General features: G+C 49.7%; 3 protein-coding genes across 4 annotated transcripts; 2 read left to right on the top strand and 1 right to left on the bottom strand.

Moving 5' to 3' along the window:
* Nucleotides 1-54: 54 nt before the first annotated feature.
* Nucleotides 55-4,094, top strand: POLR1H (RNA polymerase I subunit H). Its single transcript, XM_067006591.1, has 5 exons — nt 55-221; nt 605-760; nt 989-1,089; nt 1,287-1,396; nt 3,881-4,094. Exons 2-5 carry the CDS (start codon nt 625-627, stop codon nt 3,903-3,905), a joined length of 372 nt encoding a protein of 123 aa, XP_066862692.1. The 5' UTR covers nt 55-221; nt 605-624; the 3' UTR covers nt 3,906-4,094.
* Nucleotides 4,095-6,181: 2,087 nt separating this feature from the next.
* Nucleotides 6,182-9,419, top strand: PPP1R11 (protein phosphatase 1 regulatory inhibitor subunit 11). 2 transcript variants are annotated; one of them, XM_059075529.2, is made up of 3 exons: nt 6,182-6,547; nt 7,640-7,748; nt 8,188-9,419. In XM_059075529.2, the coding sequence occupies exons 1-3, from the start codon at nt 6,479-6,481 to the stop codon at nt 8,388-8,390; spliced, it is 381 nt and encodes a 126-aa protein (XP_058931512.1). In that variant the 5' UTR covers nt 6,182-6,478; the 3' UTR covers nt 8,391-9,419. The 2 variants fall into 2 exon arrangements, with proteins under 2 accessions (XP_058931512.1, XP_066862691.1); XM_067006590.1 differs by lacking the exon at nt 6,182-6,547 and adding an exon at nt 6,602-7,193.
* A 1-nt stretch (nt 9,420) lies between these two features.
* Nucleotides 9,421-14,717, bottom strand: RNF39 (ring finger protein 39). Its single transcript, XM_059075468.2, has 4 exons — nt 14,287-14,717; nt 12,603-12,625; nt 12,306-12,397; nt 9,421-10,801 (listed from the first exon to the last, which is right to left on the bottom strand). The coding sequence occupies exons 1-4, from the start codon at nt 14,650-14,652 to the stop codon at nt 10,221-10,223; spliced, it is 1,062 nt and encodes a 353-aa protein (XP_058931451.2). The 5' UTR covers nt 14,653-14,717; the 3' UTR covers nt 9,421-10,220.
* Between the last annotated feature and the right edge of the window lie 4,586 nt (nt 14,718-19,303).

Genomic DNA, 19,303 nt, shown 5'->3' with positions numbered 1-19,303 from the left:
TTTGCGATTAATTATGACGTCACAGCCAATCGCGAGGCGGGACGCATCGACGCTCTAGCCCGCCGTGCTCTCACTGCTATGCTGCCGCGTAGAGCGGGTCGTCTAGCCCGCGGAGCTGGCTGGCCCCTCTAGCCAGCCCCAGATAAGTCCCCAAGTCGAAGTACCGGACCCGGGCTTGGAATTCCAGATATTTGGGCTCCTTGGTCGCAGAGGCACAAGGCGTGCGTGGGAGAAGGGCTCGGGTTCTGCATGCTTAGGTCCAGGGACAGAATAGGAAGGACCCTTCAGTGGGGAGGGAGTTACTCTCTTTTTTTTTTTTTTTTTAAACAATTTATTTATTTTATTTATTTATTATTGGCTGTACGCGGGCCTCTCACTGTTGTGGCCTCTCACTGTTGTGGCCTCTCCCGTTGCGGAGCATAGGCTCCGGACGTGCAGGCTCAGCGGCCATGGCTCACAGGACCAGTCGCTCCGCGGCATGTGGGATCTTCCCGGACCGGGGCACGAACCCGCGTCCCCTGAAACGGCAGGCGGACTCTCAACCACTGAGCCACCAGGGAAGCCCCCTCTCTTTCTTTTACTAATACTCTCGTCCCCTTCCCAGCCCTCGACCATCCGTCCATCATGGACCTCGCCAGCACCTGCTCCAACTTTCAATCTGACCTGGATTTCTGTCCGGATTGCGGCTCGGTCCTGCCTCTTCCCGGAGCTCAAGATACGGTCGCGTGTACTCGCTGTGGCTTCTCCATCAACGTGCGAGGTGAGGGGCTCGTACGCAGCGGCCCCGGCAGAGGGCCCAGCGTGGAAGGGTTAGAGGCTTTAGGACCTCAAGATAAGTTGGATTGAAGAGGGGGACCCTAAAGCAGGGTATCAGGCACTTTTGGTCTTGGGTCGAAACCTGAAGGGAAGAATATAAGGCCTCCTGGCCAAACCGAGAGGGAGTTGTGGGTGTCAGCCCTCTCCAAACCAACTCTTACTGCCTGCGCAGACTTTGAGGCGAAGGTTGTGAAGACCTCAGTTGTATTCCGCAAACTGGGAACAGCCATGCCCTTGTCGATGGAGGAAGGACCTGAGTTCCAGGGACCCGTGGTAAGTGAGTGACATGGAGGACTGGCCCCGTTAGGAGGGTGGAAAAGAAATGGAGGGGGGATTGCACAGATCTGGAGTGTTTTGTACCCAATTCTAAGAGGGAAGAGGGGTCTTTAAAACAGCAGTGTCTGAGGAGTGTGATAGCCTGATGTCTGTGATCAGTAGGGGGAATCATTAACCCACCAGTTGCTTCCCAGGTTGACAGGCGCTGCTCTCGATGTGGGCACGAGGGAATGGCATACCACACCAGACAGATGCGCTCCGCTGATGAAGGGCAGACCGTCTTCTACACCTGTACCAACTGCAAGTGCGTATCCTTTCCCTCCCCTCTGCCCTTTCTCGGTCTGTTTGCTACCTAAACAAATCCAGCGATTTACTTTTTGTACTGAATAAACAGTTGTTTGCTTGGGTCCCATCCCTCATTTCTGAACAGTTCAAGTAATAGGGAGATTTGTGGTCTTTTTTTTTTTTTAATTACGCTTTTCTTATCCTTTTTATACCCAGTGAATTAAAGCTTTTAAGATATTTAAAAGGAAAGAAAAAAATACAGAAGGCAAGTATTGCTTGGTGATCAGTGTGTTATGTTGGAATCTTCCACTGCACTCAACGTAGTTTTAATTTGGTGAGAATTACTCTTGAGTGATTTAAAGAACACAGAATACTTTTAAGAACTCCTCTTTCTCTTTGGTGTTCTGCAGTTTCACTACAATATATCAAGATGTGGCTTTCTTTTATTTATTGTGTTTGGGATTTGTTGGGCTTTCCGAAAGTAAGGATTGATTTTTTTTTCCAGCAACTTTGGAAAATTATCAGCCATATCTCATTGAGTATTGCCTTTCCCCTATGTTCTCAATTCTCACATTCTGGAGCTCTAATTAATTAGTTGTTTATTAGACCTTATCTTCTCTCCTCCATTTCTCTCACCCTGTCTTTGTGTGTGTGTGTGCGCGGTACGCGGGCCTCTCACTGCTGTGGCCTCTCGCGCTGCGGAGCACAGGCTCCGGATGCACGAACCCACGTCCCCTGCATCGGCAGGCAGACTCAACCACTGCGCCACCAGGGAAGCCGTCATCCTGTCTTTTATATTTTCCATCTCTTTTTATTCTGCCTCTGGGTAAATTCTTCTGGTCTTTCTTCCGGTTCACTAATTCTGTCTTCAGTTTATTTCAATTATTGTTACTTAAAAAAAAATTTTTTTTTGAGTTCTAGTTGATTACTTTTAAAATCCCCTTCTCATTTTTAATAATTCACACTTCTTTAATCATATTTTAAATTGTTCCTTTTATTCTTAAAATATATATTGCATTTAAATATACTAAACATGATATTTATATTCTGTTTGCTAATTCTCATACCCACAGTTTTTGTGGCTCTAATGCTGCCATCTGTTATTTCTACTGACTCTCTCATGGTGCTTTTTTTCTTTTGTGATTTTTGATGGTAAGCTCAGATTTTTTAGAATTTGGTATGGAATTTTTTGAGGCCTGGGGTGAAAGCTGTATTCTTAGCATTTGTGTTTACTGTTCAGGTGCCTTGAGGTGCTACCAAGCTAGAATCACTTTAGTTTTTTAGTTTTTTTTTTTTTTTTTTTTTTTTTTTTGGTGGTACGCGGGCCTCTCACCGTTGTGGCCTCTCCCGTCGCGGAGCAGGCTCCGGACGTGCAGGCTCAGCGGCCATGGCTCACGGGCCCAGCCGCTCCGCGGCATGTGGGATCCTCCCAGACCGGGGCACGAACCCGTGTCCGCTGCATCGGCAGGCGGGCTCTCAACCACTGCGCCACCAGGGAAGGCCTAGAATCACTTTAAATAAATTCTCAGCTTCATGTTTTTTGGAGCACAAAGGTAGTATGAATTTGGACTGCAAATCCAATGTAAAGGCCAGCTTTTGGTTAGAAATTCTCAGGGGAGATTTTTTTTTCTCCTTCTACCTAGTGAGACAGTCAAATTCCTCTTCTGAAGAGTTGGATTTTTTTTTTTTCTTTTTCACTTTTATACAAAGGGGTAGCCCTTTGGGGGTCTCAAACTTATTCAGAGTATCTCCTATCAGACATTGTAGGTTTGTCTCTAGTTCACCCACGTGGCTATCAAAACAGCAAGGGCACCATGGTAGCAGGGGCTTCAGTTTTAACTTACCTGTCTGGATTCCTGGTTTTATATCATTTCAGCCAGTGTGAAGGTTGCCTTTACTTTCTTGCCTTCTCACCAATGGATTAAAAATATTTATAGTTAGATGTGCCTTTTGCGAATATTTTTTCCCAGTCTAACCTATTTGTTTTCTTAACTTTTTTTTTAATGACCAGAAGTTTTTAATTTTTATGAGGTCTAGTTTATCCTTTTTTCTTTTATGGCTAGGGCTTTTTGTTTTCCTAAGAAATCTTGGCATACTTCATAATTTGCAAGATATATATATTTTTTGGGTTTTTTTTTTTTTTTTGCGGTACGCGGGCCTCTCAGATTGCGGAGCACAGGCTCCGGACTGCGCAGGCTCAGCAGCCATGGCTCACGGGCCTAGCCGCTCCGCGGCATGTGGGATCTTCCCAGACTGGGGCATGAACCCGTGTCTCCTGCATCGGCAGGCGGACTCTCAACCACTGCGCCACCAGGGAAGCCCAAGATATATTTTTAATAGCAGCATTTTTAGTTGTCTTGAATTTGTGGAGGGTTGTTTAGGGGAGCTAGTCCTCCATGGTCATAAGTGAAAGTCTTTCTTGATTATTTAATTGATTGTCGTATCTTACACTGCTAGAACCTCTTCCTTTGGTCAATATAACAAGTCCTTTCTTTCTCTATAGGTTCCAGGAGAAGGAAGACTCTTGATTTTTTTTCTGAGCGACTCAACAATCTCTCCTTCTCTTCCTTGGAAGGTGAAAGATATTGGGTTCTTAGATCCTTTGTCCGTCTCCTGATTGCAGTGTTTTGCTCCCAGATGAAAAGCAGATCATCATGTGGGGTTTACCATTGTCCCCAGAGTTGAGTTTCCTTTATTAAAGTTATAGTTTTCTATAAGAGCCAGACGTATGTATGTTTATAACCTGTCTTCTTCCAAAAGAAATTTATGTTAGCTTAGAGATATATATTTGTCCTTTCAACAAATATATCAGCTACAAAAAGAGAATATAAATTAGTACAACAAAAAGAAAAAGGGAAAAAAATAAATAAAACAAGGACAAAAAAATGGAGCCAGGAATGAGGTTAATATAAAAAGGCAATTACAAGTACTCCCTCATTATCTAAATCTATTTGGTTACTGAGTTTAAGGAAACAGAGTGGGAGTTTGGATAGTGGGAGATTCAACAGAAAACTTAACCAGATTCAGTTGATATGTAAGTCTGGACAATAAAACTGACACTCAGAGATACAGGTGGACACTTTGGAATTTTTTTTTATTGCTCTTGAGATAAATGTAATATATATATATTACATTGTAATAGATTCATATATAGAAAGGTAGAAAGAAAAAAGTAAAAATCAAAAGGAATCCCATTCCACAGAGATATTTGTTTTTTTTTTTTTAAATGGGATTTACTATACATGCTGAGTTGTATCTTGCTTTTTTCAGTTCAAACCAAAAACTTAAAAGGGAAGCAAATGCTAGTCCAGGCACAATAAACATTCAAATTTCAGTCTGGGAATGCTGATTCCTGCATTCCTTGGTTTAAATGGCGACCAAGAGGTGATGGTAACGATTATCTTGTAATTGTGCGGTTTTCTCCACTGAATGTTTGAACAGTTCTGGTAATTGACTTTCCTGCCTCACTCCTGAAATCTAAAACAAATCTCTTCATGTTTCTACCCTGCTTTAAGCCTTTCACCAACTGGATAAAGTGCAAGTTTCTTAGCAAAGCATACAGGGCGTCTTATATAACCACGCCCGCCTATCAATCACCATTTGGCACTCCCCTTACATCCCTTCAGTACGTCCTTCAGTGCGCACCACTATGACTTTGTAAGCTGCTTTCTTTACCTAAAAAACCCATTTGTCTGCCTTCCTGTTCTCTTTTTGCCACTCTTGTGCTCCCTGAGAAACACATATTTTTATCTTATAAACTGGCCTATATTGTAATTTATGACAATTTCTGTGCTTAATCTTACTCATCTCCACCCCAGAGCAAGGGTAGGCAGTATGTAACTAAATTCAGTTTCATAGATGAGACTTACATCTATGTTAATATTCCAATGTCTTATATTTCTGTTAGTATTTATGCCAGTCTTTCCCATTAGACTGGGAGCTAAAACGCAGGGTCTGAGTGTTTTATGCGCCTCCATCTTCAAGTTACAGCACGGTGAAAGGAAAAAAATCCAAGCTGAAGGCGCATTAAGTGCCCTGCTCGAACACCTAGAGGCACAGGGCGAGGATTAAAACCCAGATTCTTTTTGTTAAAATAAACTTGTGTATTTTTAAAACTTTATTTTTGGCTGCATACAGTATTTTTCTCTTTTTGGCTGCATTTGGTCTTCGTTGCTGTGCTCGGGCTTTCTTTAGTTGCAGCGAGCGGGGGCTACTCTTCGTTGCAGTGCATGGGCTTCTCATTGCAGTGGTTTCTCTTGTTGAGGATCAGGGCTCTAGGCATGCAGACTCAGTAGTTGTGGCGTGTTGGCTCAGTAGTTGTGGTGTACGGGCTTCGTTGCTCCGCGGCATGTGGGATCTTCCCAGACCATGGCTCGAACCCGTGTCTCCTGCATTGGCAAACAGATTCTTAACCACTGCGCCACCAGGAATGCTTAACCCAGATTCTTAATCGAGTGTGTTTCTAACTGCTCCCAGGTTTCGATTCTCTAATTCCCAGACGAAACAATAAGAAAACGAAGCTAGGCCGTGGTAGGATCATTACTATTGCCCCTTAGTTTTCTCCGCGCTACCACACAGCCAAGGGATGGGGGTGGGATGGACTCAGCTACTGAACATCTGAACCACGTGCGATAACCAGTCTGCAGCGCCAAGTTCGACTTTACCCGCCTTGACCGCAGGTTCCTGCTCAATCTCTGTGGTGCATTTGCGTGCTGCCCTTGATCGCCCCGCCCCTGCTTCCACATCGCAGTGACGCCCCTTCCGCCAAAGTTGTGTAGCCTCCTTGCGGCGCCTGCGCACTGTCACATTACGGCGGAACTAATCTGGCGACCTTGGGCTTTGACGCATTTAGTGCCAGGAAGGGAAAAGGGGGACCACAGAATGCGTCACACCCGGAAGCGGAGATCCGGAAGTGGGGTTGGACAGGTTATCCCCAAGGGTGGGGCAGCGGAGGCCCAGGAGGAGGGGGAAAAAAGAAGGTGGAGGATCCTGGCTACTAACCTGAATCCGATACCGATTCTCTTAGACCTCAGAGACACAGAAAAGACAGAAGGGTGCCTCATCCCCCTTCCTCCGCTCCCCCCTCTCTTCAGCCTTAGCCATGGCGGAGGCAGGGGCCGGGCTGAGTGAGACCGTCACTGAGACAACGGTTACCGTGACAACCGAGCCCGTGAGAAAGGCGGGGGGCGGTGCTGTTTAGGGGTTGGGGAGATAACGGGAGGGAAGGGATAGGGCTTTGGAGAGTTGCTGGAGGGGCTGGGCCTGGGGATATGGGAGGAAGTGGGGTTGGGAGAATCAAGGTATTGGGAGATTTTGGGTGTGTCAGAGTTGGTGCAGAAGGCTGGTCAAGAGACATGCAATAGAGTTAGGATATAGGTGATGCTGCTTGGAGTGGTGGTGTGTATAAGTAATGAAAGAACGGGAATTTGGAGATTAAGGAGCAAGGGTTGTGCTGGGGGGAAATGAAGGGCTGTGTGAGGAAGCATGGTTGGAGGCCAGCTGCAGGGGAATTTGACTGGAAGCATACTTACCAGTAAATATTTGTTGAAGGGATGATTGTAAAAGGAAGCAGAGGGAATGAGGGAACAAGAAAAGGGAGATGAAGATAGTATTTTGAAAAATCAGAGGAGATATAAATAGAGAAAAATGTAGCATTTTTGCTAAAACAACTTAAGTTGCCTTCAAAGGGAGAAGGTTGTGTTAGGTTTAATAACCCTTGGACTAAGGGAGTTTAGAGTAATAGTTACTAGAGATGCCAGGATGCTGGGGAATAGGTGGATAACAAGTGGGGAGGGCTGGGCTTGAGGATGAGAGAGGTGAGAACAGAGTTCTTTCTTTAATGGGAAAAAGAATAGGGGGTCTGGAAAAAAGAAAGGGAGATCAAAGATTAGGCATTGGTGACTGAGAAAATAATTTCCATATATTAATACCACCAAGGATGATTTGGGGAGGAAGACGGAAAAACAGCGAGGATTATATTTTCCTTTGAAGATTTGCTGGGACCTTTCCTAGGTTAGGAATTGTATCTTCTCTGTATACTAGTGGTTACCAAGAACAGGAAATAATACTTCATGATTCCTCAAGGGACTCCCTGAGGCCAAAAACCTGTTCTATTTTATCTTCTCCCAGCACTCAGCTCCTCTGGCACTATGTGTGATCCTGATTGAGTTGGGGAAGGGAAGAGAGGAGGCCCCCGGCAGGAAGTGGGAAAGGTTAATAGGAGGGGACTAGCTAGGTATGCCCATCCTTCTTAATGTTCCAGGAGAACCGGAGCCTAACCATCAAACTTCGGAAACGGAAGCCAGAGAAAAAGGTGGAATGGACGAGTGACACTGTGGACAACGAACACATGGGCCGCCGCTCATCAAAATGTGAGTAATTGTTGGCCCACAGTAACCCTGGAGTCCTGGCTCCCCTCAGCATGTCTCCTGCCTTCTCACATTCACTGACCTTCCCGAAGCCCCCAGATGCTCACAGTCCTGTGGCTGTCCTGGTGGCTCTCCGGTATCAGGGAGAGAAGGTTAAAGTTAGAGGAAAAGAGGTAGGGAGAGGCTTGAACTGGGATGTGCCAAGGCCTAAAGTCAAGAGGTATCTGAGGTGGGAGAAGTGGAGCTTTGGATTCCTGGCTGGAAAGGATGAGGGAGTTGGGTGTCTGAGTCCCAGGGTGTGGGCCTGGGGAAGCTGGTTCCTGGAAGGTAGAAGGAGAAAATGGTGAAAGTAGGGATTTTTACTGAGATCCAATGGGAATGGAACTGATGCTCCATCTTATCTCTTCCTCCTTTTTAACTGGGCTCCTCCCTCCAAATCCAGGCTGCTGTATTTATGAGAAACCTCGGGCCTTTGGCGAGAGCTCCACGGAGAGTGATGAGGAGGAAGAGGAGGGCTGTGGTCATACACACTGTGTACGGGGCCACCGCAAAGGACGGCGTCGTGCAACCCCGGGACCAAGCCCCACCACCCCTCCCCAGCCTCCTGACCCCTCCCAGCCCCCTCCAGGGCCAATGCAGCACTAAATTCCTCTCTCCCCCACCATTCCTGTGTCTGTCTGGCCCTGAATGTATTCATGTGGCTACTCGGGGACTAAACCCATGGTTTGATCCCTTCTCCAGCCCCCTCCTTCCCTCTCCTCTGCCTGATAGAGGGAAGAGGGGGAGGAGGGTGGACAGAGATCCTGGAATTCTGACTTGCTGCTATTCCAGAACCCAGGCTTCTGGGTTCCCCCAGCCCTCATTTCCGCCTCCTCTCTTCAGGGATCCAGGCATCTTGGTCCCAGTCTTTTCCCTTTGTTCTCACTGCCAAACTACCTGTCCTGTGATCTAATTATCTTGGCCCCTTGCACTCTCTACTTGAGTTCCAAACAGTTAAATTGGGTTTCCAACAGCCCCAGCTTTCACTGCCAGGGTCCTAGTCAGATTCCAGGCTATCTTGCCCCAGCTATGCTGTTAATCCTGGCTTAGAGCTTTTCCACTAATGTATTTATGTCATCCTAACTCTTAGTCCTTGCCTGTGGGATGTGAGGTCTTATGTGAGACATCAGGGCTCCTTGCCCTTTTCCTCCTCTCCTGCCCACTCCCATCATGCCCTTAAGAGGAGTTAGGAGAGAGAGAGGTCTTTGTCATTCTCACCTTGGGAGATGGGAAATGGAAAAAGAAATAGTCATGTCCTCTCCCCTCACCCTTCTCGTGTGACCTAAGGTTTCTGACAAAGCTGGCTTCAAGACTGGTCACTTAGAGCCAACTGTCTCCTCAGCCTTTGGTCTTCCAGCTTAGGAGACAGATCCAACACGGTCCCAGGGGCCTGGGTCCCTGGGAGAGGAAGGAACAGGGAGGGAGCAAAGAGATGCACTCTCACCCCTTCCTTCCTAGGCTTTGATGTCTCTGCCAGCCCAGATGTCCTGGCCTTCCCCACCCCTTACTGGGATCTGGATATCATTTTCCAGGCCTCTTGCCGTGTGCAGTTGCAGAGATCAGTCAAATCCGTACCGCCACTGAGATCTCATTTACTGCTACAGATGCACAAAATAAATAACCCAACATCACAAAGTGTGTTAAATACGGGCCCATTTATACATATAAGGAAAGAAGTGAGGCTATATACAAGGGTGAATTTGGTGTGTCTGGGCCATTCCCAGGTTGAGGAAAGGAGAGGTGGCATCATTGGTTGCTTGTTGTGAGTATGTGCAGGGGGGAAGTTTTAAGAAGGTTCTTAATGGGAAAAGACTGTAAGCATAAAAAGCCACCATGGTGAAGTAGAACTGGCCTGCCCCCATCTCCCCCAAAAAGAGGGCCCTAAGGCCCAGGCCAGAGTCAAGCCTCTTGTTTTGGGGGAGGAGGCTTTTGTTTCTCTTGAGGAGAAACCTCAGAATGGACGAGGCAGGGAAGCGTAAGCCTCAGACCTGTGGAGAGGGCACTGGGCCCTTCTTTGCCAGGAGGAGAGGCAGGGGTGGGAGGTAAATGTTTGACCAGCAGGGCCTCTGTGTATTAAACATGGGCCAATTACCAGTACTGATGGGGCAGGACCTGTACCCCAATTCAGGCCTGGGAAAGATAGAAGGGGAGAGATCCCTTGGGAAGTACTGGGGTAACCAAGGGAGAGAAGCATCCCAAGATTTGGGGGGGCAGGAATGAATTAACTTCAGGCATGGATGTGGAAACTGGAGGCCAGTTGAGGTCCTAACTATCTGGGAGAAAACAGACAATGTAGGTGTGTGTGTGGGGGGGGTGCTTATCAGTACACCGGCAATGGGCGTGGACATGATGCCTGGAATGAGTAAGGATTTCCGTGCCCAAGAGGAAGCAGACTTATTTCGGACCAAGCCAGAATAAGGGTTGTGGGTGAGCTTCTCAGCCTTCCACTGGCACGAGGCAGAGGCAGACGCAGGGGTCGCGGGTGCACAGCAGCGGGAAGACGCGCTCACCCAGGGGACCGGGCGCCTGGAAGGCGAAGAGCAAGTCCAGGGAACGGCTGTCGTAGAAGGCCACACGGCCCCGCTCCCAGTCCAAGTCCACGCGGATGCGCCGCGGCTGGGGCCCAGCGCCGCCCAGCGGGGTGGGCTCCGGGGCCGTGAGCGCCCACAGGCGGCCGCCGCGACTCTCCACGGCCCACACAGCCCCCGCGGGACATAGGCCTACTCTGCCCTTGCGTTGCACCGACTCCCCGGCCGCGCCCAGGGCGTAGCGTCTCTCCCCGTCGTCCTCATCCTCCCCGGAAGAGTCTCCGCGGGAGGCGGTGTCCGCAGTCTCCACCTCCCAGCAGTGGCGGCCAGCCCCGAAGCCCTGCGCGCCCAGCACCGCCGGGACCTGATCGAAGCGCGCCGGGCCGTCGCGGGGTGCGGGTGTCCCCGGTGGAGCCAGTCGGACGCTGCGGCGGTCCGCGGAGACCAGCAAGCGGCGGTGAGCGGTGCCAGGATCCAGGGTCAGGTCGGCTGGAGAGGAGAAAGCAGGGGGAGGACTGTGTGAGCGGGCTTTCCGAATCAGAGGATGGAGAGGATGCGCAGAGGGTACACAAGAGGCCCACAGCAGCTCAAAAGGCGGCTGTAGGACCAAAGAGGGTGAAGGCATATGAAGAGCAGGCTTGGGCAAGACCCAACCTGCGCTGATGGGCCACTTCCTAATGGAGAATTGGACTTGGAGAAGGACCCTGCTGGCCCAGGGCAGGGGGCACAGTGCAGAGACTGAAGGAGGGGTTGCCCGGGTTTGTGGGCTTGGCTGCAGAGTGAGGCTTGTCTGACTTCTAGGGAGGGTGAGGACTGATACTTCAACCTGCAGCATCTGGGGCAGGGGGTGGGGTGGGGTGGGAGCTGAGTGAACAGGATGGAGAAGATGGAGCTAAAGAGGAAGACCGATACCAGCACCGCACTTGACAGAGGGGAGGGCCAGAGGGAGAAATCCAAAGTATCCTGAGAAACCAGCCCACCACCCGCAGGAACAGGTGGGAGTAGATGGGCCTGTTTCTATAGGGAGCGCAGGGCAGAGGAGAGAGAAGGTAGTGATAGCCAAAGGGACCAGAAAGAACTAATCATTGGCCTTGTGTGTATGGGGTGCTTTGAGGAAAGATTTCTGGATTAGGAGTGCTAGAAGCAATCTGGGTTGGGTGGGATGGTGGGTGACCAAGAAGGCGGAGCACCTTCTCTAGGCAGTTTAAAGAAGGGCAGAGGGCAGCCTTGGAAGTGATGGAAGGAACTCCCCAGAAGCTGCAGAGAAGGCCCAGAGCCTCAGGGGCAAGGAGACGCGGGAATCCTGGGACACTTCTGGAAGGGAGTGATGAGAAGTGGTGGCAGCAGGGATTCCCCAGAAGCAGCTGACCCCCAGGGGTCTGTTGTGTGAGTATATGAACAGGTAAGAGGAGAGACTAGCTGGAATATGAGGAATGAAGGATAGACCTTGTTATAGGTTGAATTGTGTCCCCCCCTCAGAAAGTTGTGAAGCCCCCCCAATACCTCAGAATTTGACTGTATTTGGAAATAGAATCTTTACAGAGGTAATCAAGTTAAAATGAGGTCATTAGGGTGGACCCCAATCCAATATATCCAGTGTCCTTATAAAAAGGGGAAATTTGGACCCAAAGACAAGTGTGTATAGAGAGAAGATGCTGTGAAAACAGGGAGAATGCCATCCACAGGCCAAGGAACGCCTGAGGCTATCAGAAGCTAGGAAAGAGTCCTGGAACAGAGTCTCCCTCTCAGCCCCCAGAAGGAACCAACACTGTTGACACCCTGACTTCTACCTCTAGAATCATTTAACTTCTGCCTCTGGAACCATGAGACAATAAATTTCTATTGTTTAAGCCACTCGGTGTGCAATGCTCTCCTATGGCAGCCCTAGGAAACTAATACAGACATCAAAAAGGACTTGATCATTTTTGAGAGAGAAAAGGGAACAAACTGAAAACAGCGTTTCATTTAGTTCCCTCCCTTCTGCCCTCCTTACCCGTCAGTCTATGAAGCATCTTTTTGACCACTGGGTAATCTTCAGGGAGATCGTCCTCTGAGTTAGATGACCTGGGAGTTGGGGCATCAAACCTGGATAGATGAGGGAGAAGGGTCAGGAAATTGGTAGACACCCTCTGCCCTCTGATGTCCCCACTCACATCTCTGGAGCAGAAAAGGGTGAGGCCACACCCAGAAAACCTGTCTGTGAGCGGGGACAAAGATGTGGCTCCTGTAAGAAGGTGATGGATGTGGCAGCTGATAGTGGAAAAGAAGAAACAGTAAAAATGGAACTCACCTTTTCCATGTCTTCTTCGTATCCTGGGGTGGGCAGAAAACAACATGGATGTGAGCTCTGGGCTTCCTACTGTGGGAGCTCTTCCCCCCCGCCTCCTCGGGTAGCTGGGTCTGATTTGGTGAGGTCCCTCCGTGCAGCTCAGGCTGATCTCACCTCTTTATCCCCTGTGCTCCCTTTTCCTCTCATTCTCCCCCTTCCCCTTTCATGACCTTTCCTTCCTCTCAGCCACCACTTTCTCCTCCTCCTAATTCCACCCCCACCGTCCTCCTCCCTTTGCCATGCCGCAAAGCCTCTCAGTTCCCCTTCCCCAGCCTCATCCAGGCCTTTTTCTTGCCCCCAGAGTCCTCACCGTTCCGTTTCCTTCCAGCCCGCCCCCCTTCTCTTTCCCAGTGGCCCTCATCCTTATCCACCTTCCTGAGGGTGTATCCCAGATAAGCATCCCCCGCCTCCTCCATCACACAGACCAAACACACACTTAGAGTCCTTAGGCTAAGAGTTCATTTATAAAAGCCTTATAATAAAGCTGCTTCCCCTCTTGCCATAAAAGCCCAGTGTCGTTTATAGGGCCCTTTGTTCTGTGTCTCTCTACCCTGACCAAGGAAGCGGCTGGACTCGGATGTGTCCCAGAAGGCCCAGCAGATCTGCAGGTACCATGAGAGCCAGGAGAGGACGCTGGATGCTCCCCATCTAAATACTAGGATTCCCTCTTCCGGCTTCGCAGTCTAGTGGGAAAGACTGGGGCAGACCAGTAGGATGGTGAAGGGGAGAGAGGAAAGGCAATTTGCCTAATTATGCCAATTACACCTAAACTAATTAGGTATATGTAGACTTCAAAGGGTGGAAGCAAGACTCGAGACCGGCTCGGCTACTGGCGAGAAGCCAGTCGGGAATGCGGGGCGCCTGGGGGTCGGCAAGGGAATGGGGTTGGTTGACGGCCAAAGAGTCAGGGCCCAGGAGGCCCGGGAGGCTAAGTGGGTGGGTGATCAGGGTGGGATGTGGAGAGGAGCCAGAGGTCCCAACGTCTGGTTTCCCGGACCTTGCCTCCACCCGTGGACGCCTCTGCCTGGGGTCCTGGGAGGAGCCGAGGACAACGATAACAACACAGCAAGGCCCACGCCGGAGCCCGGGGACCTACCCCACGACACTACAGGGGAGTTTGGATCTGCCTCCCTCCCTTCTTCCCAACTTTTGACAGCCGCCTCCTTCCCCGCCCCTCCAGTCCAGCTTTCGTCCATCCTCCCTCCTGCTTCTCCTCCGCTGGGCTAGTTCTGATCTCCCTCACCAACCTCCCAGGCACCCAGCACCCTCCCCTCCTCCTGGCCTCCGCCTCCGGGGCGCCTAGCGGCGTCTTTCCCCAGCCTCCCAGTTCCCGCGCTCTTCGCCGGGCCTTAGGGGTCTCCTCGTGTTCTGTCTAGCGCCCCAACCCCTTTCCTCCAGCCCCTCTCACAAGACTCGGGCATCCTTCCAGCTTCGCTCTGGGCAAAGCGTCAACTCCTTCCCGGCATCTCTCACTTGACAGTTGCCGCCCGCTCGTCCTCTGCTTTTCTCTCCCCAGCTCCATCTTTTGACTAAACTTCGAGAAGGGCCCCAGCTCGGGAGGTGCCATTCCCCGCTTCCCCAGGGAGCCCGCGGATGGCCCTTTCGGCCGACAGCTGCGGACTCGCGAAGCGCACCCCTGCCTCACCTTTCCGTGCGGGTCCAGGCAGCCCATGGTGGGGATGCGGCCCCCTCGGTGTTTCCCCGCTCGGGTCCCGGGCTCGGCCAGCTTCTCCCGCAGACCGCGGCTGATCCGCACTTCCACCGCCAGCCGCACGTTAGACCTCAGGTTGCGGCGGGGGCACGGCCGGCCGCAGCACGGGCAGGCGGTGGGGGGCGCCTCGGGGCCGGGGGCCGGCGGGGTCCCCCAGCGGCGATCCAGGCACGCGCGGCAGAAGCTGTGCTCACACGCCAGGAGCACCGGGTCCTCGAAGGGGCCCCCGCAGAGCGGGCACGTCGCTAGCTGCTCCAGGCGCTGCACCAGCCCCCGGCCCAGCAGCTCGGATGCCTCCATGGGGAGCCAGCGTCCGGACGCCGTCCCTTCCGCGACCGTGGTGACCACCTTCGGGCTACGCAGATGGCTGAGCGCCTCTGCTGCTGGTTGCGTCGCTGCCCCTCTCTCCGCCTCCCTCATTAACTTTCTGACGCTTTCTGGCGCTCTCCTGGGATCGCCTCTCTCTTCAACCAGTCTGTCTCCGCCAATCTCCCCACCACGTCAGGCTTTATAGGGAGGGAGGAGCCCCCTGCAGGAGGTAAACATCAGGGCTTGCGTAACACCTCATCTGGTTCTCCCGTTCCCCCGTGAGGTTTGGAGGAGGAGGGTGGAAGGGACATCTAGGTCTCGAGCCGAGGAGGTGGTCGCTAGGGGGCGCTCTGGGGGCAAGGTAGCAAGCTGCGGGGTGGGTAGCCCCCGTCATCGCCCCGAATTGCCCGAATCTCGCCTCCCCCTTGGCCTGCGGTGTACAGGTGGGCAGGGCGCCCCGGTTCGCTTTTGGCATGTGTGTCCACATCGCCAGGGTATGTCATTCCAGGTGGCTGGCACACCTACATCTGGGGCCCCGGGGCCAGGAAGCAGGGATCCTGGTTTGTGCGGCTTTGGCAGGCCTCTGAGTGTTGGTGTGTGGCTGTCATTCCAAAGGCCCCTCTCCTCTCCATCTTTCTGCCTTACCTGTTAAGGGCTTAAGGACACTGAAGCTGTGGGGTAAGCGGTAGGAGCCAGCGTAGGGCTCTCTCAGCTGTACCTCTGGCTGGCTCCCATGGCCTCTATTGTTTCTTCCTATGTCTCTCTTTCTAGTTGTCTCTCTCTCTTTTCCCTGTGTATGTTTTTATTTCCACTTTTCTCTTTCTCTCCTTCTCTGGCATGTACCCAAAGGTTGTCTGTTTTCACTCTTTTGGTCAACCGAAAACCCAATGCAGCCAAAAATAAATAATTAAAATTAGAAAAAAAAAAAACATCTAATTGGCCGAACTTAATTCATGTCCAGAACCCTAGCTGCAAAAGTTTCTGAGAAATAGTTTTTCACTGTCCAATCAAATAGAATGGGAATAAAGTCAATCCACATATCTAGCGTTGCCAGGTAAAATACAAGCAAATTTGAATTTCAGGTAAATAATGAATTTTAAAAATATATAAATAACTTCCAAATAAGTTTGGGGGCATACTTATACTAAAAAAAAAATTCATTATTTATCTGAAATTCAGATTTCAAGTAGGTGTCTTGTATTTGTACCTGCTAAATCTGGCAACTTTATAAAGATCCAGCACAGAGACCGATAGCAGGGGGCTCTAATTTAGATGAGGGGCTGAGGAAGGCCTCTCTGAGGAGGTGACATTTAAGAGGAGACCTGAGAAATGAATAAGAGTTCATCAGGCACAGAGAGGAGGGAAGGACGTTCCAGGCAGAGGGAACAGCTTTGCAAAGACTCTAAGGCAAGAACAATTTGGGCTAATTTAAACAAAGCTGGGGGATTTCCCTGGCAGTCTAGTGGTTAGGTCTCAGCGCTTTCACCGTCAAGGGCATGGGTTCAATCCCTGGTTGGAGAGCTAAGATCCCACAAGCTGTGCAGAGTGGCCAAACAAACAAAAAACAAACAAAACCCCAAAGCTGGTGCATGGGGAGGTGGGGGGTAAAGATGGTATAAGGTGGATGAAAACTTAGGCAGAGACCATATATGCAGGTCTTAAGTTTTTTTGTTATTTATTTATTTATTTTTGGCTGTGTTGGGTCTTTGTTGCTGTGAGCAGGCTTTTTCTAGTTGCGGCCAGCGGGGGCTACTCTTCTCTGCGGTGCGCGGGGTTCTCATTGCGGTGGCTTCTCTTGTTGCGGAGCACCGGCTCTAGGTGCGCGCGGGCTTCAGTAGTTGTGGCTCGTGGGCTCTAGAGCGCAGGCTCAGTAGTTGTGGTGCACAGGATTAGCTGCTCCACAGCATGTGGGATCTTCCCGGACCAGGGCTTGAACCCGTGTGCCCTGCACTGGCAGGCAGATTCTTAACCACTTCACCACCAGGGAAGTCCCGGCTCGTAAGTTTTGAGTAGTGTATTAAGACAAGTGTGGAATGGGAGAGACCCAGAGCCACTACATGCTAGTGGCATCCCCCAGAGTTGTGCAAGATGGTCATCCTGAAGAGAGAAATTGATTCCAGTAACTTAGGCAAGAGATGATGGTGGCTTACGTTAGATAGGAGCCAGTGGATGTGGAAACAAGCAGGCCAATTTGAAATATATTTTGTAGACAGAACTGATGAGAGTGTTGGAGTGGTCATTGGAGGGTAAGGGAGAGGAAAATCGGGTGAATTCCTAGTTCCTGGAATGAGCAACTGGGTTGATACAAGAGCTGTTAGGGAAATGGGGAAAGCTCTTAAGGAGATTTGGGTGTTGAGATGGGATCACAAGGGAGGAAGTAATGACAAAGTGATAAGATATCTTGTTTCAGTTGGACAACAGTGCACAACCACTGCCTCTCTGCAGAATGTTCCCAAACATCCACTTACCTGCCAACTCCTTCTCCCTCCTTCTCTGCCTTCTCCTGCATCGTTTTCTCTTTCTTATTCTCTCTCTCTTTCTTTTTTTCTTTGTAGTCATCCTATTTCCTGGACAGAATCAGAGTCAACCAGTGAGATAGGTGGTGTGTAGGAAGCTAGAAATGAAAAGGTTTCTCATGAATCTGTGGTCACAGTTTCCCAGTGGACCTGGTAAACCATTTAGCCTCTCTTCCCTGGACCCAGGAAGGGGTGAGGCTAGGAGAAAAGAGAAGAACTTGGACTGAAGCAGCTAAGGAGGCATCATTCTCTAGCAGATGGGAAATCGACTAGTCTAAATCCCTCATTTTGAACTGAGAAGACTGAGACCTTTGCTCACCCTGACTAAACTAGGTAAGAACCTGCAGAGAATGAAGGAACACACACCCCACTTGGAAACAGTGGGGTTTTCAAGATTTGATTCTACTCTTGTTATTTTTGTGACTATAAAGCAGAAACAATTATGCTTACATCAAATAATTGTTTTAAGGATCAAAGGAAATAATTTATATTCGTTTATGCAACAAATGTTTACTAAGTACCTACTATGTTCCAGATGCTGTTGGGAGCTGGGAACTCAGCAGAGTGCAAAGCAGACAGGAATCTGCCCCCATGGGAATTACATTCTAATGGGGAAAATGGATAGTTAACAAATAAATAAGTGAAATGTGTAGTAGGTATCATAAAACAACATAAAGCTTGGAGGTAAGATAGAGGTGCAGTATAGGGTGAGCAGGGTTATAACTTCAATAGGTAATACTTGAGCAAGGATTTGAAGCACTTGAAAGAATTAGCCAATTGCTTATCTGGAGGGAGAGTGGTCCAGATTGAGGGAAAGTCAGGGGCAAAAGCTACTGATGTGTGAGACTTAGCATGAAGGCCATGTGGCTGGAGGAGACGGAGCAGTGGGGAGAGTGGTAGGTAGTTAGAGAGGTGAGGGGCTGACGGTGTGTGGTCTTGAGGCCACTGTGAAGACTTTCTTTGGTCCTGAGTGAAGTGAGTCTGGTAGGGAACGAAGATGATGAGAAGGGGCTGACTTCTGGATGTGAGTTGATGGAGAGCTGACAGGGTTGCTGCTGAGTTGGATGTGGGATATGAGAGCAAGATAGGAGTCAGGAAGCTCCAAGAGATTTGGCTCAAATGCCTGGGAGAATGGAGCTGCCAGGGACTGTAGGGAAGACCGTGAGGGACCCGTTTCGGTGGGAAGTCGGGAGTTCAACGGTGGGCGTGTGAAGCTGAGCTGACTGTCAGACGTCCCACTGCTTTGTGAACTGTGCAATGTCCACGGAAATAATCAATAACCAATCTATAAAGAGAATAGAAGAGTTTTATTCAAGCTAAATTGAGGACTATGGCCTGGGAAACACAGACTCCAAAGCACAGACTACAAATGGGGGAGGCTTATAAAGGCAAAAACCACAAGGTTACATAAGTTGTTTGTCAAGAATTAGGATTGGAGCTGGTAAGAAGGATTGGTTGGGGTCCAAAATGGTTGCATAGTTACAAGGGGAGAACTTGAGACCATAAGGTTGCAGCTGGCAGCTGCTAGCAAATATTATTTTGAAAATGGCTGGTGGTGTCCTTGGGTTTGATACAGTTGAGAAAATTCAAGTTCTCAGTAATGCAGGAACCTGTCTGAAACCACAGTCATAATGGCCACCTTGTTCCATTTTGAACGCCTGAACCACAGTTACTCCATTTTTGGTTTTTAAATGCACTCTTTTCCTTAATGGTTAAAGCAGATGCATGCTTGACAGGCTGTAAGACAGGCTGTTCCAGTTAACATAAGATCAAGCAAATCATGCATAAGCCAGAGTGACTTCCCCATACCTCAACATGTGAACCTTTCTTCCATCAAGCCCTAGGTAAGCATAGGACATTATGAGCAGTGACAGAAACAAAAAGAATAGTTCATGTTTATATAGAAATTTATAATCTTTAAAGCTTCTTCTTATTTTTATTTTTAAAATGTCACTAACCGCTCCAGGGGAATTACAGGGACGAAACCAGGGCCCAGGCTTGCTTGCCCAAGGTCAAGGCTAACGAGGTGCACAGTCAAGACTGAGATTCAAGGGCTTCTCCTCCCAACCCAGTGTTAGAACCCTGATTCCTGACTCCCAGGGACAGAGAGACAAAGAGAGACACAA

Source organism: Kogia breviceps, chromosome 10, assembly GCF_026419965.1.
Source record: "Kogia breviceps isolate mKogBre1 chromosome 10, mKogBre1 haplotype 1, whole genome shotgun sequence".
NCBI classification, from domain to species: Eukaryota; Metazoa; Chordata; class Mammalia; order Artiodactyla; family Physeteridae; genus Kogia; species Kogia breviceps.
This window is presented reverse-complemented; position numbering and strand designations above follow the sequence as displayed.

Excerpts from the sequence above, each read along its gene's own strand:
- POLR1H (XM_067006591.1), top strand. The coding sequence starts at position 625 with ATGGACCTCGCCAGCACCTGCTCCAACTTTCAATCTGACCTGGATTTC. Across the intron at positions 761-988 it reads CTTCTCCATCAACGTGCGAG|ACTTTGAGGCGAAGGTTGTG; the intron begins GTGAGGGGCTCG and ends CTGCCTGCGCAG. Across the intron at positions 1,397-3,880 it reads TACACCTGTACCAACTGCAA|GTTCCAGGAGAAGGAAGACT; the intron begins GTGCGTATCCTT and ends CTTTCTCTATAG.
- RNF39 (XM_059075468.2), bottom strand. The coding sequence starts at position 14,652 with ATGGAGGCATCCGAGCTGCTGGGCCGGGGGCTGGTGCAGCGCCTGGAG. Across the intron at positions 12,398-12,602 it reads ACGAAGAAGACATGGAAAAG|GTTTGATGCCCCAACTCCCA; the intron begins GTGAGTTCCATT and ends TCATCTATCCAG. Across the intron at positions 10,802-12,305 it reads GATGCTTCATAGACTGACGG|CCGACCTGACCCTGGATCCT; the intron begins GTAAGGAGGGCA and ends TCTCCTCTCCAG.
- PPP1R11 (XM_059075529.2), top strand. The coding sequence starts at position 6,479 with ATGGCGGAGGCAGGGGCCGGGCTGAGTGAGACCGTCACTGAGACAACG. Across the intron at positions 6,548-7,639 it reads TTACCGTGACAACCGAGCCC|GAGAACCGGAGCCTAACCAT; the intron begins GTGAGAAAGGCG and ends TTAATGTTCCAG. Across the intron at positions 7,749-8,187 it reads GGGCCGCCGCTCATCAAAAT|GCTGCTGTATTTATGAGAAA; the intron begins GTGAGTAATTGT and ends CTCCAAATCCAG.